The sequence below is a fragment of the Heliangelus exortis genome, chromosome 1, assembly GCF_036169615.1.
Source record: "Heliangelus exortis chromosome 1, bHelExo1.hap1, whole genome shotgun sequence".
Lineage (NCBI taxonomy): Eukaryota > Metazoa > Chordata > Aves > Apodiformes > Trochilidae > Heliangelus > Heliangelus exortis.
The window spans coordinates 86853773-86877091 of NC_092422.1; the positions used below are offsets into that span (position 1 = coordinate 86853773).

At 44.9% G+C, this 23319-nt stretch overlaps 1 protein-coding gene across 5 annotated transcripts; it reads left to right on the forward strand.

The window, feature by feature from the left end:
• Positions 1–581: 581 nt before the first annotated feature.
• On the forward strand, positions 582–14607 carry SIK1 (salt inducible kinase 1). Of its 5 annotated transcripts, none has more exons than XM_071751842.1 (14): positions 582–692; positions 1320–1555; positions 2472–2588; positions 5122–5185; positions 5387–5548; positions 5812–5936; positions 6051–6174; positions 7171–7394; positions 7630–7774; positions 8401–8525; positions 8776–9001; positions 9741–10016; positions 10558–10789; positions 11560–14607. In XM_071751842.1, exons 2-14 carry the CDS (start codon positions 1403–1405, stop codon positions 11978–11980), a joined length of 2394 nt encoding a protein of 797 aa, XP_071607943.1. In that variant the 5' UTR covers positions 582–692; positions 1320–1402; the 3' UTR covers positions 11981–14607. The 5 variants fall into 5 exon arrangements, with proteins under 5 accessions (XP_071607943.1, XP_071607937.1, XP_071607928.1 ...); XM_071751836.1 differs by lacking the exon at positions 582–692 and adding an exon at positions 795–842; XM_071751827.1 differs by lacking the exon at positions 582–692 and adding an exon at positions 905–1114.
• The last annotated feature ends 8712 nt before the right edge of the window (positions 14608–23319 follow it).

Here is a 23319-nt window from a genome sequence, read left to right on the forward strand (position 1 = left end):
GAAGGGCTCTCTCAGTGGCTGGGATGGTAGCCCCATCATCTCAGGGGCTGGGCCGCCAGCCTTGGGGTTCACCGGGGCCGGCGGGTCGGTGACCCCCCCCGCATGCGGGACTCAGGGGGACGTTCGGGGTCTCCACGTCCCCGCCGAGCTCTGCGCAGGGTACCGCGCCTGTGGGGCAGACCCTGCTTCTCGCTGACGGTGGGCTCGGGCGCTCAGGGCGATGACGGGAGACCCGTACGGTACCACCGACCGTCCCGTCCCGTCCCGTCCCGTCCCGTCCCGTCCCGTCCCGTCCCGTCCCGTCCCGTCCCGTCCCGTCCCGTCTTTCCGCTGCCGGCGCCCCACGAGCCAGCAGGGGGCGACCCCGGCGGGAAAAGGGAACGCGTCACGTGACAACTCTCCCCCCCCCATCCCTCCCTGTCGTACCTCCCGCCCCCCCTTTCTGAGGATGGGGGTGGGGAGAGGGCAGGAGACCCGGTGGCCCCCTCCCCTCCCTTCCCCTCCCCTCCCCTCCCTCTCGCCCTGACGTCACCGCCCCTCCGTCTCCCGGGCGACGGCTCCATCAGCGCTCGCGTCAGCGCCGTCCGTTCCCTGGCAACGGCCCGGTGTCTCGCTCTCCTTCAGCCTCGCGCCTGGGCGCGCGTCTCTCTGGCGTCAAAGTGACGTCAATCAGCCCGTCTCAGCTTTCGGCGGTGGGCGGGGGGAAGAGGGCGGGAGCGGAGGGCGGGGTGTGCGGGGAATGATGGGGGGGGGGGAAGGACCGGGGGGGGGGAGGGGGGGGGAAACCGGCGGAGCGGGGCGGGGAGGCGGCGGCGGTGGTGTCGAAGAAGCGGCGCGCGTGTGTGTGTGAGGGGAGGGAGGGAAAGGGGGGGTGAGGGGGGTGGGGGGAGGGCCGGGACATCCCGCGTGCTCCCGCCTGCCCCCCGGCGCACGCACACACATACACACACGCGGGCGCGCGCACACACACACACACACACACACACGCACACGCTCACGCACACCCTCGCGCGCACACAGCCCACCACCACCGCGGCGGCGGCACAGAGCCCCCGGTAGCCGCGCACCGCACCGCACCGCACCGCGCCCTCCCACCCTCCCGCCCCCCCGCCAGGTATGCGTGAGCATGCAGCGGGGCACCGAGCGGGGTGCCGGGGTGGTGAGCGGGGTGCCGGGGTGGTGAGCGGGGGGCCGGGGCTGCTGCCGCCGCTCCGCTTACGGGGAGGCGGGGGCGGGAAAAGAATCCCGCCGAGTTGTGAGAGAGGAGCCCGTCGGCGGGCGGGGCTGACCGGGCTGTGCTGTGCCTTCTCTCCCGGCAGGTGCCAGCGCCCGCTTCCCCCGGGCGGCGCGGATGCTCCCGTCTTAGGCGCGGCGAGCTCTGCCCGCCACCCGCCTAAAAATCATGGTGATCATGTCAGAGTACACCGCCGTGCCCGGTGCCGGACAAGCCCAGCAGCGGCCTCTGCGAGTCGGATTCTACGACATCGAGAGGACCTTGGGTAAAGGCAACTTCGCGGTGGTCAAACTGGCCAGGCACAGAGTGACCAAAACGCAGGTGAGCGGGTGCGGGGTCCCGGGGCAGAGCAGTCCCTTCCTGGCCGGGCCGGCGGCGCGGGCTCTGCCTCTGCCGGTACCGGGGGCTCTGCCTCTGCCGGTGCCGGGGATGAGGAGAGCGGCAGCGAGCTTCGGGCAGCCCGGCGGGCTGGCGGCATCGCCGGCCGTGCTGCCCTGCCGTACGCCGGGAGTTAGTGTGGTTGTTCGTCGAAGCTTCAAGTTTTCCCCCTGTATGTTCAGCGGAGTTCACGTAAAATTAAAACCGAGCATGAATATATACAGAAAAAAGATTTCTGAGTGTTACGGCAGCTTCGCTGAAACACTCTGTCTTAGTTTGCTAAAGCGTCCAACAAATTAGGGATCTTTTTGAAGACTTCAGACGGGTTTAATTGTTCCATTCAAAGTGTATGCTTCAAGAACAAAAGGACTTGCAGTGTTAATTGCTGAAATAATTTATTAATGGGCACACGGCCGTGTTTGTGTTTAGTGCATGTCAAAATCGTATCAGTCATTACAGTAGAAAACGGTCTGTTACAGGAATCTGTTTTTCACTGGCATGGGATGGATTAAAAGATTTACCGAATCCTGTCCAGTGCTAATTTCTGCAGTTCTGTTCACTACCTTACGTGTAATCCTTTGACGTAGAAAAGAAAAATGAAAGTGTGCTCTGTTGTGAATTCTGTGTGGTTCAGAAAAAAACAGAACAAGCTTTGTCAAGTCTGTACTTTAAAATCTACTTTAGTTGGATTTTGAATTTTGTGTGGGGGAAAGGTTTGGGGGGTTTTTTTGTTTGGGTTTTTTTTGGGGGGGGGGGAGGGAGTTTGGTTTTTTTTAAGAGCTCTTCACAGTTAGAATAGCTAGTTCGTAATACCTGGGGTTGTTTTGTTTTATTTTGTTTTTTTTTTTTAAATCTGCAGGTTGCAATAAAAATAATAGACAAAACAAGGTTAGACCCAAGCAATCTGGAGAAGATCTATAGAGAAGTTCAGATAATGAAGCTTTTGAATCATCCCCACATTATCAAGCTCTATCAGGTAAGTGGTCAAATTTGAAGCGTAGCATGTAGATGAGATATATTTGTGCCCTTCTCTTGCATATGATTTTGCATCAAATATTAGAAAGGATGCATATTAAAATACTTTTTGAAAAACACTTAAACTAAGTTATTGAAAAGTCATTCGTGATTCTTTGAACAAGGTTCTGGTGTATTAGGCAGCCTTTTGATAAAATGCACTGTAAAATTGACAGTTAAAACCAGGCTGAAGTTTGTTTCAGATCGAGGAACTGATTATCTGAACTTCTTTGATTACCTTGCCTTTACTAACTCCTTTGCTTTTCCAGTTTAGAAAACTGGAACTTCTGTGCTTTTGATAAGAGGAAGAATTAAACTCATGTAGGATAGCAGAGAAGGCAGCACAAAAGTTGAGTTTGCTGTAAGTGGAAGTGATTTTAAGTCAGCAACAATTATACCAAATAAGTCTAAGTAGAAATCTATATAGAAAATAAAAAGCCAGTAAATGTTGGTATCTTAAAATAGATCTAAAAATTACTGTTTTGTTATTCTGTTCCCGTTTGAACAGTTTTGAAAGTGAATTTTAAATATCTTTCTAGAATTTCACAACATGAATTTTGCCTTAGATTTGTTCAATTTCTGCACCGATGGATATCTTAACAGTAGAACAAATTGTGTTGTGCAGAAAACTGGATCACATCTGTCTAGTGAGCAAGGACTGCTTTGCAAATTCTAAATATTCAATCTAATTAGCATTTGGTGTGAGTTCCTCTTAATCATCTTAAATAGTGCCATGTGGATTTAAGAAGAAGATGAGGTGTCACTGTCTGCCTGGACTTGTCTGAGAGGGCAACGGGCAGACAGGAATAGATGGATGAAGCAGCAGGTCTGAAAGTCAGTGTTCAATAGTAAACACTGTTATCAGCTACAATCTTAACATTGGGTTTGTTAGCTTTGGAAAAAAAAAAAAAAGAAAAAAAGAAGAAAAAGAAAAAAAATAAAAAGCTTAGTTAATGTGCAGGGCTGAAGAGCCAGTGAGGCAGGTGCCTAGCCAAGGCATTATTTTTAAAGACTTTGACACACATGAAGTGCTTGATATTTATAGTATTAGCCATAATAACAAAAATTATTCTGTGTTAACATCTGACGTCACTGTTGCCCGTAGGGCAGTATAGGATATACAGAAACATTCTAACAGTACAGTTGATTTCATTTTGGTGGAATGATGTGGGTGAAAAGACTATTTCAAAGCTTTTATAACAGGAGGTTAAATTCCATCTAGTTGAACCACTTCACTTGGTGGAGCAGATGACGTTGGTACTGGACCATAATTTCTTTTCAGTGAAGTTTTCTTTTCTTTGTTGTTGTAACTGATGCTTTACCTGTTTGGTGGAGACTGAGAAGCAGGGATGGAATTAGATGACATACCAATGTAGGGTGTGTGTTCTTGTATTATTTCATCATTGTTTTAGTTTCAGTGCAGCGTCTTAATTTCATCCAGCTGGCAACTTTCCCAGAACACTTTCCTCCAGTTTTTTAAACCGGGAAACTCTCTTCCTTTGCTCCCCGTTTGTTTATTTTCATTTCATGTCTGTGTGTACTTGTAGTGAGGGGAAGACAAGAGTCTTCGAAAAAAAATTACATGTTAGGAGCCTGGAAGTGACAGCCTTTGAAGTGGTATTAATGACTTTTGGATTGTTAACCTGTCCTGAGCCTTCTGCTTCCAAAACTAAAGTACCTTCTCCTTGAGAGTCAAATTCCAGGGAAATGTTGTATTTTAAATTCTGAAATGAAAATAAGGGAAGGATGTGCCATAGTAACCAAAGATTAATTTGAAAGTCCTCAGCATTTCTCATTTGTTGTTTAGCTTTTAGCTCTTTTTTTTTTTTTTTTTTTTTCCTTCAAAGGAAAAGAATTAGCAAGTCTCAAAGGAAGTTGATACTAGTTTGATAGGTGAATGCTGGGTGATATGTTGACAGCTGGGGATGTGCAGCAAGCACTCTCATTACAGAAACAGCAACCTATTGTCACTTGCCTGGGAGACTTGCCACGTCCCTGGCCAACACCAATTGGGAGCTATTTGATACTGCTTCTTGATTTGTCCAAGTTGCAACTATCTCTCCTGATCTGAGTTCTTGCTTGCCTTGAAGCAAAGACAACTTTATATAAACTTTAAATGTCTTTGCCTGTTCGTAATATATAAATGAATTGTAAAAACTATGCATGCTTTAACAAAAAAGGGAGTTCAGGGAAGTGTATGAAATTACTGAAATGCTCATCAGTTATCTTACAGAGATTAGGTGGCATGGTAATGGTGAGAAGAACAATGTCATGGGAAGCCATTGTAAATTGTAGGCACATAAGCATTGATTTGTTATCTTTTTCATTAACAATCTACTTGGAAGGAGCACTATGGTGTAAAATTAGAATCCATTACTGCCAGCTGCTGCAGCAAACAAATAATAGAACTGATATGTTTGAAAATATACTTAGAAAAATGAACGAAACTATAGAGGTCTGCATTTTTTTAAGCATGTCTTCTTGTGTTTTCACAGGTTATGGAGACAAAGGATATGCTTTACATTGTTACTGAATTTGCAAAGAATGGAGAAATGTTCGGTAAGTCCTCATTGTTGGAGCAAACAGTTTTTTAGGTTTAGAAACTGTGGCTTGATCGTTGTCATTTCTGAGTAATATATTCTGAATAAATTCAGGGTCGGTGTTGTCATCTGTCAAGCAGCCAGTGCAGCACCTGTGGGATTATGAAAAATGTCTTCCAGGTGTTTCTAAATTCTGTGCCTCTTTTATTTTGTGTTGCAGATCATCTGACCTCCAATGGGCACTTAAGTGAAAGTGAAGCACGGAAAAAGTTCTGGCAGATTCTTTCAGCAGTGGAATATTGTCACAGTCACCACATAGTGCACAGGGATCTCAAAACAGAGAACCTTCTGCTAGATGCTAACATGAATATCAAGTTAGCAGGTAATAGGAAATACGTAGTTACTCTATAAACAACATTAGGCATGTAGTCAAATTCAATCTCCCTAGGATGATTCTACAAATTTATTTATAGTAACTGAAAAGAAAACAAAAGTTACTGATGCTTCTCTGAACGTATCTTCTGGACAAAGGAAATGAACGTAAATGACTAGGAAGAGAACAAAGCTCTACTCCCATGTCTCCATTTTCTTCTACTTCTAAAACGGCAGTTTGTGGTTGAGTGATGTCTTTTACTTTCATTTCAGACTTTGGCTTTGGAAACTTCTACAAGTCAGGAGAGCCCCTCTCTACGTGGTGTGGAAGCCCACCCTATGCAGCTCCAGAAGTTTTTGAAGGCAAAGAATATGAAGGACCACACCTTGATATATGGGTGAGCTTGATATTCCTTAGAAATCACATTTCACACTTTGTGAGCATCTTTAGGCTTTCATTTTCATTGCTTCTACTGAAGTCACTCACATGCTGTACTGTTTTCTATTGACAGAGCCTTGGAGTGGTGCTGTATGTCCTTGTCTGTGGTTCTCTGCCTTTTGATGGACCCAATTTACCAACTCTGAGGCAAAGAGTGCTGGAGGGGCGGTTCCGCATCCCTTACTTCATGTCCGAAGGTGCTTTTTTCAGATCCTTAATGTTAGAGAAAGGGCTACAGGGATTAGATGTCTTGTTGCCCTGTCTCTTCTTGGGTCTAGTGATGGGACTAGTTTTGCAGCTGCCAGTCACTTTGTCTTTACATATCCAGTCATTTCTGTAGGGCAGTGCTAACAGTTGAGGGCCTTGTTGCACGTGTTGTCTTTTCTGGTGTCTGCTTTATGGCACATCTCAAAGGCTGCAATTTCCTTTCTTAGAGTATCTGAATGGATTACAAAAATACTTGACACCCTAGCAGGGGAAACAACCACAAAAGAGAGAGAACAGAATTTCATGAGCCTGCAATGCTGAGAAGAGTGTAGTTCTTTTAAGATATTTTGACTGTGCTGTAGGGGTATATTTCAGTGTGCTATGTTGTCTGGGACAGCAGAAATAGTGGGGCCTAGCACTGTTTCTTGAGCACTCCAACAGTCTGGTGAGAAAAAGGAACCAAAGAGTACTATTGCCTCTCTCTGATTTGGATTTGAAAATAAGTGAATGTGCTTCTGTCTTCAAGTGAAGAGTGTCCTTTGAAGCCTTTTGACCTTTATCAGATATAGTCAGGAATGGCTTTGATTACCTGGTTCTAAACAAAGAAGCAGTATATATGGACCAGGAAGTTGTATGTGAAGGGGTTCTGAACTAAATTTTGACCTATTTAAGTGGATGCAGCATCACTAAGCCTGCATCCACTCAAAACTAGCTCCTTCTACAAGGTGCAAGGCCACCTGAAACTTGCTGGTACCCAGTACAACTTCATTTCCTGTAGGGACAAGTTTCTTTTGTAAAGTGTACATGGACATCTCTTGCACTGCTTTGAATATCTGGTTGTCAGATCAGACATCATCTGCTCAGAAACCTTTAATTCCCGTTTTTGCAGATGTCATACACTGTTGCTGGGGAGGTTTTTTAGCAGTGATCTAGGGCTGGGCTGTTATTTTTACCCTTTGCTCATGAGTTTTGTCTTTGTCACCCAGACTGCGAAACACTAATCCGACGGATGTTGGTTGTAGACCCAACCAAACGAATAACAATTTCCCAAATAAAGCAGCACAAGTGGATGCAAGCAGACCCATCCCTTCAACAGCAGCAGTCTTTGACCTTCTCCATGCAAAACTACAACTCCAATCTGGGTGACTACAACGAGCAGGTCCTTGGGATCATGCAGACACTTGGCATCGACAGGCAGAGAACTGTTGAGGTGAGAAGGGCTTGCCCCTTAGATGTATCTTTGGTGACTACCAGGATGCCAGTGGTGCAGTCATATGTCATTCAGTGACTAGACTTGATCCAGTGTCACAGTGGAGTAAAATCTTCACTGGCCACCTGGATTTTTATGTATTTTTGAGTGTGCTATTTTGAGGCCTTAGTTAGATGTGTTGGCTGTTTGTATCCTGAGTTACCTGTAACTCAATGGTCCTTTCAATGTCTTCTAGTCCCTGCAAAACAGCAGCTACAACCATTTTGCTGCCATTTATTACCTGCTCTTGGAGCGCCTCAAGGAGTACCGAAGCAGCCAGCTCTCCAGTCGTCCAGCAACTGGCCGTCAGCAAAGGCCAAGGAGCTCAGAGATCAGCAATGCTGAGGTAAGGAAGGGCCTTACTGGGAAGCTGTGTCCCTGGCTCTCTTTTTGCTGCCCCTTGATGTAGGGAAATACAAAATGTTAATTCTCACGCTTCTGAAAACCAGTTCTAACGGTGCCCTCTGATAGGACACAGCCTAGTGTTCTTCAGCAGGAGCTGATTGAATACTAATGGCCTGTTTCCTAAGAAGTGACTGTGGGTCATGGTCCAAAGGACCTGCCACCAGTGCAGGTTGATCAGGAGCCAAAAGATAAGGGTTCTCATGGAAATTTGCACTCTGGCATGGATCGATTACACTTCATTGTTACATTGTAGAATCCTCAGAAGTACTTCATGAGTCAGTCCCTGTGTTTTTCTGACCTTCTTTTTCTTCTCCTCACCTCCTTCCCCTTTCAAGTGTGCTCTGGGTGCCTTTTTATATTTTATTTCCAGTTAAATTCCATAATTTAGGAAAGGAGTTTTATATTTGTGTTGGCATGGAAGGAATAGCTTTGTTAATTTTCATAGCAGGTACACAGAGAAATCTAGCATGGAAGGTGGCTCTGAAATTCCTTGAGCCCTCAGTATCTAAAAAGTCACATGGAACTGCAGTGTATGTGATGTCTTCTGTGCGTTGCTGTTTCTAGATGCCTCAGGACAGTCTCACTAGTGAAACCCTGCGATCATCTCTGCTTTACCAGCAACCTCAGAGCCTGATTCAGCCATCCTTGCAGGCAGAAATGGACTGTGACATGAGCAATCCATTACAGGTTAGTGTTCTCAGCTGAAGTGTGTGTTACTTTTTTCTTTCCCTTCAGTTTTCTGCTAGTCCAAAACAACAGGGGTTGTGACTGTTGTTCTTTCCATCCAGTCTTTTGTTTAGCGTTTGGGCGTGGTGTTGTAGTAGCCTCTCAAGCTATATGTCTACTGAAGACTTGCCATAGGGCTGTGAAGGGTATTAGAAAATAGTGCAGAAATAAGTGAAACCTCCTTCATTCTGTGATCTGATATGTTTTGCAGCCTATGTTCTTTCCTGTGGATCCCAACTTCAACGGGCTCTTCCGGAACCGCTCCATCTCCCCCAACAGCCTGCTGGAGACCACCATTAGTGAAGAAGTAAGGCAAGAGAAGGAGCTGGAAGATGAAATTAAGGCATATGACCACCCTATCTGCATCCCTAGCAACACCAGCAGGAGGCATACACTGGCTGAAGTGACCACTCATTTCTATCAGCGTGCCCCTCCATGTAAGTAAGTCTGGGAGAGATGAAGGGTGTCCATGGTTAGAGGAAAAGGGCAGAGCAGGAGTGCCATAGTGGACAAATGTCTGGGGACTATATGCTGATTTTACCTTGACTGGGATAGGAAAGCCTAGAAAAGAGGTCTATACTCTGCTCTCCCCATTTTTGTCTTCCTATAAGTAAGTGTGGCCCTTAAGAAAGAAAGGGACATTGCACTGTAGTGTTACATCTATATCACTTTAGAGTGAAGCATTGTAACAAGCAGGACATGACCTTTCTCTTCTTCCTTCCACTGTTGTAACAGGGGAGGCTGGGGGTGGGCTACATTTACAAAAAAAAAAAAAAAAAAAAAACCAAAAAAAAAAAAAGAAAAGGCATAACTAACTCTTTGGTACAAACCCAGACCCTGTGAACTGAACAAATAAGCACAACTGTTCACAAAACAATAATCCTGTGTCAGAGCTGTTGTGCTAATGAAATGCTGTAGGCCTGATCCGGTGTAGTTTGGTGATACTGGAGTTGCTGGCAGAGCCAGGCCGGCCGCACGGGAGCCTAAACTTAGGTTATTTGTTGATGACCTCTTGCTGGAGCCAAGCCCTGTGACAGCACGAGTTGCTGGATACCTCTCCAGCTTACAGCTGCTTATTAGTGCCAGGATAGGTGGGCAGAAGGCTCTGATGTCATGTTTGTTCCTTCCCATACTCATGTTGAGAATGCTCTTTCTCTTGCTCCTTCTCCTCTGTAGGTATAGTCATTTCCTCTTCTGCAAGCCCCACAGAGGGAACTAGTTCAGACAGCTGCCTTACTTCATCTTCAAATGACAGCTCAGTGGCTCTGAGCAGCTGTTTGGCAGGTCAAGTAATGACGGGGAGCCCAGTCACAGCTCGGATGACGTCGCCCTTCCTAGCTTCCCAGTCTGACGCTCCAGTGATACAAGCTCAGGGCTGCATGGGAGGTGCTTCCCTCCTGCCTGTCAGCTTCCAAGAAGGAAGGCGAGCATCTGATACCTCATTAACTCAAGGTAATGGTAATGTCTTCTTTGCTTCATGGCTGGGGAACTTCACCCTGCCAACTGGCACTACAAAAGGACAGCGTGCAGGGGTCCTTGCTTGCCCTTGTTAATGTTACACTGAGGCCAGTCACCTAGGTATTCACAGTCCCTGGGTGAGGGTCGAGTACCCTGAGGGAAGTGCCAGGATAGGAGGTTGTCAGACCCTGATGCAGCCTTCCCATGAAGATATTTATGTTGCTGTGAGTGGGATGGCTCCACTTCGCACCCAAAATACGGAGTGCGCAACATCAGGATTTCTATCTGATTTCTGCTTTGCTGTGTGTGTGTCCAGCTGCAGAAGGGTACAGCTGTCCCAGACCCTCTTCCTCTACATAAATTTTGCTCTGACTATCAGGTGGAAGGGTGAACATGAACAGAAGAGTTGCAGTCTCTTCCAGTGCTGTTCTCATGCAAATGAAGGCAGCTGCCCAGAAAGGCTGATCTATTAAGTAGGTTCCTGAGTAAATGCTAAGGAGGATTAAAGTGCGTTTCTTTTCCTTATGTCCCACAGGCTTGAAGGCTTTTAGACAGCAGCTGCGGAAGAACGCTCGAGCCAAGGGGTTTCTTGGCTTGAATAAAATCAAAGGCTTTGCTCGGCAGGTGTGTCAGTCCTCCTCATCTCGGGCAGCAAGGAGCGCCATGAGCCCCTTCCAGCACACGCAACCAAACACCTGCATGTACAGCAGCAGCGGAAGCAGCAGAGAGGGAAGAAGCCTCTTGGAGGAGGTGTTACAGCAGCAGAGGTGAGAAGCTGGCCAGGAAGATTTTGCTGTTTTCGTTGGGGTTGCTCTGGTTAGAGGCAAGCGAGGAGGAGTGAACACAGCAAAAGAGGTCAGGGAGTTTAATCGGTAGGGATACCTATCCTCCATCTTTGCTGTGTGGCAGCAGATAAACTGCTTGGCTTCCCCTGTGGCTTCCTGCACTGGCATATGCAACACAGGATGTGAAGTTCCACTTAAAAATCTCTACATTCAAATATTTGGAGGTTGCTGAATTGAGAAGCAGTTCGGTACTGTGGGGGAAAACATTACTTCTCCCCATTGCAAGCTGTGTTTTTCTTTGTTAGTTCTGGGAATGATCGCTTTCCTCCTCTGCCTCCTCCTGTAATTTTCCCATGGCAAGGAAGTGAGACCTTGTAATTTGGAAAAGTTACAGCCCACAAAGGAGGCACAGTTCCAGTGGCCTCAAATGTCGTGTGTGGTGGCACCTCTTCATTCCCATGGAAGCAAGTTGGAAAATGGAATTTCCGGTTTATCTGCACACGTTGTCTCTAGAACATCTATTATTAGCAGGCCAAAATAGTGACTAGATAACTTTCTGGCTGTAGTCACCCTCTCCAATATGAGGAAGAGCCAAGTGAAAACACTTTGACCTGCCATGATCAACTAGCTTGAATTATAATGGCTGGGCAAGGAGGGGTTTGGCAGAGAGAAGGAAACACGGAGGAAATGATGGTCAGGGGTGGGGGCAAGACAGACAAAATACAAATTAACTTTTTTTGGATTTTGTTTAGAATGCTCCAGCTCCAGCATCACCAGCTACTCCAGACGGCTTGTCCTCAGACTCCTCAGACACCTGCACCAAATGGCATCCCCTCCTCTGACAGTGTAGGTACTTGCAAAGCATCCCATTCTCTTCTGCTGTCAGAGCTACAAAGAGAGAACTCATTTGAGCTGGCCTTTGCTGGCAACAGCCAACTACTCCAACCTCATTTCTTTGGTGTCAGCGTGTCACCGGTGTCCTCAGCAGCTCACCTGCTAGACACACACCTGTACATCAGCAGCAATGTCTCCCCAGTCAGCACCCCCTTCTCTCAGCAACAGAGTTTCTCTGCACAGTCTCCAAGCTACGACGCTGTCGCTCTGCAGCACGGAGACTGTGAGATGGAGGACCTGACTTCCAACCAGCTCGGGAAGTTTGTCCTTGTCAAATGAGAGGCCTGGCTGCTATAGCTCGTGCTCCTCTTGTCGGGAAGAACTTTCACCAGTGTTCCATGGCTTGCGTGGCTCCATGGCTGGCTGGTGTCGTGTGGACGAGTGACTCTCAGAAGCAATAAATTTTGAAGTATGTGAAGAGGCTGTCTGGCTCAGAAAGCTAGCAACTTTATAGACCTGAAACAAGCAATATGTATGTCTTTTTGCTTCTACTGTTCTTGCACTGAACAAATATGAATAGAAACTGAATTTTTAAAAGGAAAAATAATGATGGGGAAGATGGGCGGGGCATTTGTGGGGAGAGGGAGGGATGTGGTTGGGGAAGAACTCTTCGGTACTGTACTCAAGTCAGACCAATACAGCTCTGCTGTTATGCAAGATTAGCAGCTGTCAGTAGTGGTGACACAGCAGGGAGAGGCTTTTCAAAGAAGGGACCAGAGCCTCCCTTTTTCACAATATTCATTTATGGGTTTGTGAAGATGATTACCTCTTTTAAAGAAAATAAACAGAAAACCAGTGGCATGCAGCATTATGCATTCATAGAAGACAAAAATGGAAGCATTGCCATTTACTGTTGTTTGTTTTTTCTCCTGTTAAACACTCATTTTATTTAAAGAAACCAACATCCCCATTCCACACCTCCCAGATACGCATACTTTAAATGAAAACTGTGAACTTCTTGCTTTATACATCAGCTAAAAAAGCTTTAAAAAGCCCCCTTCTAATTAGTATAGAAGCAAGTAAGCTATTGAAAATGTATCCCTTGAGATCAGGATTCAAACTGCATAATGTCTGGTCTTCTGCAGGGATGTTTGTTTGGGGGTGGTATGTGTGTATATACATATACACACGTGCACACATACATAGATTTTGCTGGTCTGAATAATCCTTAGTGATCTTTTTATAAAAGCTCAGTTTTTTCATATTCTTGCAGAGGCACTGAGGAGGGAAGCATTTATAGCAGTTGGGTGATGGGAAGGGTTTTCTTTTTAAAAAGCCCTCCTGGAGGTTGCCTACAAAGTTGCCTGAGGGGTATTTCTTAGTGCTGCACATTGTTATTTCCGCTGCTAATTATGTTTTCATGCATTTCATTATCAGGGTCCAAACAGAACTGACTCTTGGGGAAATGTGCAATATTGAGGTTATAATTACATACTGACAAAGAAAAAAGGAATAGGCTAGAACAGAATTCTACTCTATCAGAGTACAGCTATTTCTGAACAAAACTGTATTAAAAGTGAGTAAAACAGCACAATCTTTGGGTGTTTGTTTTTGCTTGGTTTGTTTTTGGCATCTTAGCACAATGAGGTTTTGGATTAGATAGGTGTTTTTTCGTATGGTTTTTAATGCTGTATATGTATATAAATAGGAAGCAGAAAACTCTATAACACTAGTTATTTTTTATATTTTGTATTATGCTTATATTGTGTTTCTGGTATAAACCCCACTCCCCTCCCAAGGCAGAGCATGACTTCTGTTGGTGTCAACTGATGTTATGCGTAGGTATACAGGGGAGAACAGACTGTGCCCCTGCAGAAATGAGTTGGGTGGGGAGTGCAAATTTGGGAAGCAGGTGAGCAAACAGTGAGCCAGCTTGGCTGGAAGCTGCCATCCAAATGTCAGAAAATAGCTGCATTCTGTCTAAATGCTTAAAGGACCCACCTCCCTAGTGTGACACAGGGTGCCTTCAAGTTACCTTGGCTTCATGCAACCTGCAGTATTAAGCATCTGCAAATAATATAGATACCTTTTTTTTCTTGTTTTGTTTTGTTTTTAAAAAAGAATAAAAAGCCAAAGATTGACCAGGTTAATTGGTGGGAGTAGGAAGGGTTGAAGATGTCGTAGTGGCTCTGTCTGTGGCTCTCCATAAGCAACCTCTTTATCTGTGTGTTGTATCTGTGTGTTTGTATTGGTGCATCTCCAGTTTGCCACTGCTGCTACGTGGTCTGGAAGCTTCAAAGTGAGAGAAAATTGCTCGAGTTGAATTTCTGTTAATGAGTGGTGCCTTGCAGCAGAGAAAACACCAAAGTCTCATGCTCAGTTGTAGTGGTTTGAAAAACAAAACAAAAAAAAAAGAGAAAAAAAAAAACCAACAAAGAAAAATAACCCAACCCAAAAAACAGATTGTGTGGAAATGGGTGGAGAGGAGGGCAAGAAGAAGCCAGCTCATCACAAAGCAGCAACTTTGCCTTCAGTTTCGTAAGGGGTAGCACGCATACTAAAAACACAGAATTCTCTCTTCTGTATTTGTTTTGTTTGATGCCATGGATCAAAAGGCCACAGATTCTTTTGTTTCCTGTCCTGAGCAACAACAAGCACTTTACTTTCATAGTATTTTTTTTTTTCTTTTTCAATTGCTGTAGAACCTCTTTGGAATTATTGCTGGAGCAGAAAGAGGTCATTTTAAAAGTTTGGGTTTTTTGTAGATATCTTGACAGTGCTGTTCTGCAGACTGCAATGCAATAGGGTATTTAAAGACACTATGTGATTGGTTTAGTTAAGATGTATAGTTTATTTTTTATCATGACTGAACAATCATTTTATTTCTTATGTTAAAATGAGAGGTGTACACCGAAATGATTAGTTGATGTGTTTTATTTAATATTTAAATAAAAAATGTTTTAAAATTGTTGTGTTGCAGATGATTCTGTGGGAGCATTTTCTCCCGGTACATACACATGATTTGCATAGTTAAGACTCATTTCAAAGCCTAAATCCATGTGACATTACTGACACTTTTTATTACGTACTAAACGAAGAGGAATGGCAGGCTCACAAATCTGATAATGGGATATTGAGCCTTTCACTGGTAGGCAATCTGTCTGAATCTAACCCAAGTCTGTAGTAATCGGGTTATAAAATCTGACAGTGAGAGAGGAAAATGCTGAGGCGTGGCTTAGTTGTTACCAGATGAGCACTCTGTCCGTGTCACCTTCATCTGAAAGAGGCCCCGGCCAGATTAAGGCAGTGATGGAGAAAGTGCAGAGAGGGAGGGAGGGAGAGATTCTGGGAGTGATGGATATTTCTCCTTTCAAATGTAATTTGAGGAATTGAAAACAAGACTGGAAAGGTGCAGGTTAGGCTGGCCTGGGAATGTAGCAGCTCTGCAGAGATGCCTTGGCTGGCTTCAAACAAGCTGAGGTTCCTGCTGCAACCCCACAAGTGCCTTGGTGGCTGGCAGGGGGGGGTGCCCCTCTGCTGAAGCCCAACGTGGCTGCCTGTGTGCTGGGACAGGGGAGCTGAAGCTGGAGGAGATGGGCTGTACCAGGCATGGGCTGGGAAGGGTATTGCCTAAAGGAGGGAAGGGGGTAAGTAGGGACACGAGGCCTGGGTGAGGATGGGTTTCACCTGCAAAGAGGCCCATAAATATTTGCAATCTCTAGTTTAACCTGTCAAACACCCAGGAAAAAAACCAAACCAAAACCAACACAGATTTAGGTTTGTGTTGTTTTTTTTTTTTTTTTTTTAAATTCACCTATCACATTTTGAAGGAAGGTGTGTGGTGTGTGTGGTGGGAAGGTAAATCCAAAAAGTTAAACAAAATCTTTGGGGGCAACACAGATACTATTTAGTTATTTTGCTTTCTAAAGGAGTTGTTTGCTGAGCTGGAATTGGTAGAGGTTTGTATGCATTTGCTGTAACTCTTGAACTGTTAGAAAAGTGTCATACAAGTGGTTGTCCAGGGTTGTGTTTTCAATGTGACCATTTAAAGTTAGGAATTTTGCAACTATTAAAAAACAATAGAGGTATTCTTAATTATTTTTGATTCAGCTTTTAATATGTCCCAGTTTAAGAATAATCCCAACTGCTGTTTTCAACAGGATTGTCAGGGCATTTTTTTAAACCCCAGTAATTCTGGGAAAATTCTGAGAGTTGCCTCTTAGTGGATATAAATCAGTGCAGCTCCACAAGCTTCCATTGACATCACTGACCCTTGGGTATAGAGGGATCTTGACAGCATCGTGTTTTCTGTGAAATGGTAGGAAAAACAGGAACAAAGAAACCCTGGGACTCTGGACTCAGTTTCCATGTGTACACTGTTTCACTCTTGTTGCTTTAGTCACTGTCTTCCGGCCTTTCCTCTGAAATCTGTCTCTGCTCCTGTTTACCACATTTGGTTTTGTCTTTAATATCTCTCAAGATGCTGTTTTTCTTGGCTTTGTTTCTCACATTGCAACTTGGTACCTAGTTGCTTTTCCTTTCCTTCCCTTCCCAGTCCAATATTGGTGGGGTTTTTTTCCCCCCTTTTTTAGAATCTGGCAAGTTTAGCATAACCCCAAAAGTGACTGATCAAGCCTTTTTTTTTTTTTTTTTTAAAAAGGAAATACTTAGAGCTGGCAGGAGATGCTAGATGGGTAGCAATAAAAACGGAGGCTGTCTTTGCAGGGAGCAAGCTGAGCTCAGACACGAAGCCAAGGACTCTGGTGCTAGTGTGGTCCAGTCATGGTAGCAAGGGATTCTCCCTTGTCCCTCTTCTTCTGCCCTCTGGCAGGAGACACAGCACTCATCCCCAAACCCACGACCTTCTTCCTCACCGTGTCCACAGCAGCAGCCACACCTCAGTGAGGAAAGGAATTCCTCATGCTGAAAAAAGTCATACTGTGATCTTAGCCTGTGTCAGCTGGAAAGGAGAAGCCAGCAGAAGGGAGAGCAGTTGAGCGTAGAAAATTATGGTGCATGAAAAAAAAAAAAAAAGTGATGAGTACTTCCGTTTTACTCATCCTGCAAAGTGAGGATGAGGCACGCTTTGTGCAATGAAGGAGAATTAATTTAAGAACTAATAAAAGCAAATATGTGCCTTGGGAGGACATTGCTTCAAATATGGTTGCTGGCTTATTTCATGACTACTAACTACTTTCAGTGGTGACAGTTAAATCAATGATAAAGGTAATCCACTGTCATAGTTTATGGATTTAGCAGAGCATTCGTGGGAGATAAGGGAAGAGTTAGTCTTTGGTACAGACTGCCAGGGGCATGATAAATAGATTTTTAGGACAGAAATGCATTTTTCTCCAAGGCATTGGATGTTAGCACCTGCCAAAGGAAGACATTCATGTGAGGGGAACAAACTTGATCATCACCTGCAGTAAATTCTAGTTTCTTAATGTGCATTTTGTATGATATGTAATGTCTTACTGCAGCAATAGTGGCTCAGACCAAAAGTTCAGTTAATTAGTTAGCTTCTTTTAGAAGCAGACAACTTAGGGAAAAGATATAAGGACAGGGCAAGCATAGCAAAATCCGTTTGTGGTATTACCATCTCAGTAGAGAACAGACTGTGGTTGAGGGAATTTTTGAGTGGGTCATTGTGTTTAACAGCTGCAGATGGGTCGAGTCTCCATGAACTCTGCTAAACCCCTTTTGGAATTCTATAATTCTGGCCCGCACAGCATCCTGTGGCAATGAGTGCCATAATTCAATTTTACATCTTGTGAAAGAAGAGCATCCTTTTCTTTGTATTAGACCATCAACCCAACAGATTGGGCTGTGCTGCCTTCCCCTTGTGATAACTTGTGATAGTAGGCATGATGAGTGATGCCTGTTCACACCTCCACACTGCTCATGAGTGGTGGAGATCTCGCTCACATCCCTTCTCTGTTGAGATGACTGAGCAGAAGAACATTACTGTAGTGACCGTGACCACCTATGGAAACCATTGCACGTTTCTGTGCCATATATTCTGTATCTTCAGCTTTTCTTCTACATCCTCCTCTGTGTTTACAGAGCTGCAACTTGTGTTTGAGACAGGGGTACCCTAGAAGTGGCCCCTTTTTAACTTTGTCTTCATTCCGTAGTTGTTCCCAAAGGTCTTTTTTGCCATGTTGACAGCTGTTGAGCAGTAAGCTGGAGTTTTTCAGCAAACTTGGGGACTATGAAGTTTCCTTTCTGACCGATGTTGATTTAGACCCCCTTATGGTGTTTGTATGGTGAGGCTTGGTGCTCCTCACGCTCTTTGCTTTTGTATTTGCTGCTGACAAGTTTCATATATCATTTCATCAACCTGTCATTCGGTTTTCTGAGATCACTCTCCACTTGACTGCAGCTGGATCTTTTATGAATATGCCGAGTTGCCCAGATCTTGACATGAATGCCTTTGCAATGCCTGAGCTCTTACTCCCTGAACTTTGCTCTTTCCCATTCTATCATCTAGCTAGCTAATCTGCTTTTTATTATACTTTCTGTCAATTCGCCTTGCCCAGATTTCCAGCCCACAGGTCTCTGGATGGCCTCTAAAAGCTGTTTTTAAAAATGAATGTAACATTTGCCACCTTCCACTCCTGGGGTGCCTCACCATTTCAACAGCTGCTGTGGTATTGTGCTGAATAGGTCAACAGTCCCAGCTCTGAGTTCCCTGAGTTCTTGAGTGAAGCCTTCTGGTCCCACAAATCTGTTAATATTACTTTTATTGTTTTATCCTAAAAAATCTTTTGCTGGCACTTGAGATACGGAAAGTTTCTGAGGCTGATTCCTTATGCATCCTGCCACTGGAGTGGGGCTGGACTGGGCCATGAAAGTAAGTAGCACTACCACGAGTGGATGGAAGGATCTGCATAGCCAGAGGCTGAGCAATGCAAACTGCATTCTGTCCCTTTTGCACCTTGCAGGCAGGTGACAAAGCAGTGACAACAGGGTGGGCATGGGGGAGTGCCCAGGTCAGCCCAGCTCACCCCTCTTCACATCCCCCAGCGATGACCAAGCCTTTCCCCCTCCACTGTACTCACAGAGGTGGAGCTGAATTTATGGATGTCTTCCTCAGCTGATGTAAACTGGCATTGCTAGATCAAAGCTAATGCAGCAGTGCTGCTTTATGATATAAACACTATTAGCAGCACATTAAGGATGTGACCTCCAGAGCCAGGCAATCTTATCCTTTGTTCCTTCAGCCACTGAAGTAGTGAATTTAGATTCATTATTTTTGATGGAGCTTTTCCTGTAATGTGCTGGATTGCTTTTTTAGCTGTCCCCTGCCTTATGTCCTTTTCTGCTACTCAAAGCAAGAGTTGGGGGTTTTTTGGGTTGGTTTTTTTTTTGTTTTTTTTTTACCAAGCCTGGTTTATTCTGTGACAAGAAAAATATTTTAGTCAAGAGGTGGAAGGGATTTAAGAAATATTATCTAAGTCTTTTTTCTTTATCCTTGCTCATAAATCCTTTTCCATTTCCTGGTAAGGTAACAACATTATCATCTAGTGAGCAGTTCTGCACACTCAATGGGCAGATGGGTATAAAAGGCCTCTCACACCATTATCCTCAGCCACCAGCTGGATTTCCAAACAAATCTCCTAAGAAACACCTTGAAAAAAACCGAGCTTTAAACTCCACTGTTCATGCCATATGAAAAAAAAAATAGCAAATAATTTGATTTTAGCTTCTTCTCTTAGTTGCTTAACAATATTACTTTTGCGTTGTCTGGGATATATTCACATTTTTTGTTCTTCAGACCAAGTGAAGGTAGTTGTGCAGTGGTCAGCTAAATGTCTTACTGTTTTTTCCTGCTCAGGCCTTGTATGGTAGCAGATGTGTTTACTGAAAACATAAAATTAGATTTCTGGGAACACTTCTGCACATGCCTTTGTAATCCATTTTCTGTGAACATTTTTACTTTTGGTTCATGGAAAGAGGAATGAGGACACAGAGCCACAAAATTAATTGCAAATCTGGATAGATTGGGCAGTTATTCCCTTTATTGGTGTGTCTGAGAAAAATGGGGATACTGGTCTTAATTTTGGGGTAAGAGGGCTAATAGCTCTCTGCAGAAGGAGGTCTGGACATTTTGAGTTCAATTACATATGGGAGCAAAAGGGTGGATCTTTGTCCTGGAGGGAGAAAAGGCTTCTCTGTGGATTAGCTGAGGTAAGATGGTTTTAAAAGGCTCCAGAGATGTCTTCATAATGGCTTTGACACATATACGTAGTTTTAATATTTAATTACTCAGATCTCTATTGCAAATCACCAAACAACAGACCCAATGGGCTGTAGGCATCCAAATGATGTGGCCCAGTGAGTTGTGTTCCCATGAGAGCAGTGAGAAGCAAAGAGAAACGTGAGATCTGGCAGGACTGAGTGACTTTGGGCAACCCATCCCACTTGTGCACACTGCTGTTTGGAAGGAGATAGGATTTAGCAGGAATCCAACACGTGGTGGTGGGTGTGCTCTCCAGAGGGAAGGGAGAAGCTTCATCCTGGTGTCATGAACATCAGAGCTGCAGGGGGAATGGGAGACCTTCTGTCCTTTTTATGCCCCATGTTGGTGGAAGCAGCTCTTTGGACAGCTTTGATGCATTTAATGCCAGAATCACTTTTACTGCAGCTACCTGTCCTGCATGGCACAAGCAGTGGGGGATGTTGGGACATTCCCAGGCAACAGGAGTAGGAACTATCGGTCCTGTAGTGGAGGTATCCATGCAGCAGAGCTGCGAGGTTGTATGTACTGCTGGACCTTAGAGACAGGGGAGATTGCCTAGGACTACTGGGCTTTTTGTCATAGTGTTACTGTTTGTCTTCAAAAGGAAGTGAGTATTTCCTCAGTGCATTTTGGGGTTAGTCACAAGCTGTGACATCCACTTTCCCCCAGCTGCAGCCCACTGTCAGGTAGTGAACGTGGAAACTGTGGGGTGCAGTGATGCCTGGTCCTTTTTCAGCACAGATTCTGGTTTGCAAGCTCATAAGTGCCCTCCTGGTCTCAGGGTGGATCCATTTCTTTGCCTGCAGGACCCCACAAGCAGCCAACAGTCATTAATTGGATTCAATAACTAGCTTAACACTGTAAATGCAATCAAGTCACTGGGTGCATTCAGCCCTCGAGCAAGCAGGATTAACCAGTTCCTTGGGGCAGGATGTGCCCTTAAACATTAATTCTCTATGCAGCACAGCAAGCCAGAGCCAGTCACCCCAGCAGCACCTCTCCCACTGGTTTTGCTGGCTGATGAATTTGAGGTGCCATGGATGATCTGAGTGCTACAGCCACATGAGCAGGCTGGGGATTTGTTTATTTGTTGCCTGCTGTGTGTGGGTATCTGTGTTTTTTTCCTGGTGTCCAGCACATGGGGCTGGGACAGAGGCTATTTTGGAGCTCAGTGCTGAGAGGGTGATGTGCACATGGTCTCTTGACATCACCACAAGCCTTGCCTGTGAGCTTGAGCTGGCTTTCACCTGGGCTTCTGATCTCTGAGATCATACTTTCAGGTGCATATTTTTGTTGGAGGAATAAAATCTCAGTAAAAGAATAAAAGCTTCCAGTGTCACCAGCTTTTACCCCCTGTCATGAGAGTTGTTACCAAAGTTGATGAGGAAATCACAGCAGCTCCTGATTGCACTCTGCAGAAGACCTTGCATGTCAAGACCATCCTAGTCACTCCCCTGCCTGCTTAGACCCAGTTGCATCATCAAAACAGGACTTGGCTAGAGTGCTAAAGAGAAATCTTCCCTCTCTTGGCAGAGACAAGCTGTGTTCCTCCTGCCATCTTCATGTGCCAGCACCAGGGGCTGTGCTGGTGCAGAAGGCAGGGAGATCACCCCATCCTTGTTTTCCTGCATCTCATCCTTGAGTCCTAGCTTGCAGATGGTCCAGAGAGGACCATCTTCTTTTGAAAGGAGCTCTTAAAATTGCAGACAGGTGTCTGCTGGAATTTTCAGTGTGGGTTAACCCGTGCAGGTGTGGGGTACAATTCGAAACCTTGCTAAATGTCCACCTCTGTTTTTTAAGCCTCTGGCCTGCTGGCAGGAGCTGGCTGCAGCAAGGGGAAAGGAGAGCTGCCACTGCAGTATGCTGAGCAATGCTGATGTCTGGCAGGGCAAAGCAAGGGATGAGATGTGATTATGGTGGTAGAGTTGCCCAGACAAACCAGGAGAGGGAATGCACATGCCCATCTGCATCTGTATGTGTGAAGGCACACGTACACAGTGTGCTCTGAACTCCCTGTGTTGCATTCAGTATCTGAATCAGTGCCATTTCTTGGTACCACACAAAATTATATTCCCAGAATTAATAATGACTCTCTCAGGCTCTTTTCTTGCCTAAGTGGCTTGCTGATTATTACCCATTGTCCATCCCACCCAGCAATGAGGGGATAATAAGGCTTCTTAGGACTCACTCAGAGCAAAGGAAAGTTTTCCTCGTGGACTCCACTGCTGAGCAATTCCTTCTCTGCAGGGGTGAGTGATGGGGCAGGGAACTGATTGTAGGCTGAGTGCCTTTTGTTGGAGCATGAGGGACAAGAGTCCCAGTGGTTCCTGATGCTTTCAGATGGATGTAGGGTAGGGAGGGTGCTGAGTTTTGGTGACAAAGCAGAGAAAGGCTTGAAGTGGGACACTCCATCCCTTTTTCTTGGAGACACAAAGGAGAGCAGAGGGGGGATCTCTGAGAATTTGTTGGTGGGTTTTAACTGGCATTTTTATTTAGAGGATTGACCTTTGACTGAGCCATCAGAAGCAGTGCATAAGCATGTACATGCATGGGTGTGAACGAGAGCTTTATTTTTAAGGAGTTATGGAATGGAATGTCTAATGCTGACTCTCCCATGTGTTGTGGATCAGGTCCTTTCTTCCTCATGTTAATTTATTAATTATTATGTGAGCAAAAGAGGATGGTTTCTTCCAGAATTCCTTGAGTGGATGACCTTGGTTCTAAGGGTGTTAAGACCTAGCAGGTGGGTTTTGTGCATTATTATAAAATAAGATGGTTACTTTAAAAAAAATTAATCTTTTTTTTACTTATTTCTGTGCTTTGTTGGTTTTTTTGTTTGGTTGGTTTGGTTTTTTTTTTCTTTGTGGTGCAGGGAGAAAAGCCTGCATTTTGCTATTGCTGTAATAAGATTAATGGACTCATAGCACCTTCTTCACTGAAAATTTTCCAGATGCAGTCCCCCAAAAGTCAAACACTGCACATAAAAAAGCAGAAGTTGGAAGAACCCAGAAGCAAGCGAACCTGTTATAGACCAGATATTTCAACTATGAAGAACAAGTAAGAGGCACAGATATCTCAGCACCCCTTCCTCACCCTGTAAATGTGGACTGGGTGGTGAGTTGCACACACAAGTCAGATCCAGAATCTATGGGTGATGGAAACCAGTTTAAGTAGCAAAATATTCCAAGAATATGAGTTGTCATTCACGTAAGACACAGGTCACTGTGGTGACTCCAATCTCCAATGCACATAATATGGGTGTATCCATCTGTGATGTTGCTATAGCCCTCCTCTGGCTAAGGTCTTGTCACAGAATCCCCAGATTTATGGATGGAAACAAGTTATTAGGTCATCCAAGACGTTCTTCTACTAATGCAGATTTATTCCCTCCTGTATATTTTCCAGAACTTGGTCCAGTCTATTGTTCAAATGACTC

Excerpts from the sequence above, each read along its gene's own strand:
- SIK1 (XM_071751842.1), top strand. The coding sequence starts at position 1,403 with ATGGTGATCATGTCAGAGTACACCGCCGTGCCCGGTGCCGGACAAGCC. Across the intron at positions 5,549-5,811 it reads CATGAATATCAAGTTAGCAG|ACTTTGGCTTTGGAAACTTC; the intron begins GTAATAGGAAAT and ends CTTTCATTTCAG. Across the intron at positions 6,175-7,170 it reads CCCTTACTTCATGTCCGAAG|ACTGCGAAACACTAATCCGA; the intron begins GTGCTTTTTTCA and ends TTTGTCACCCAG.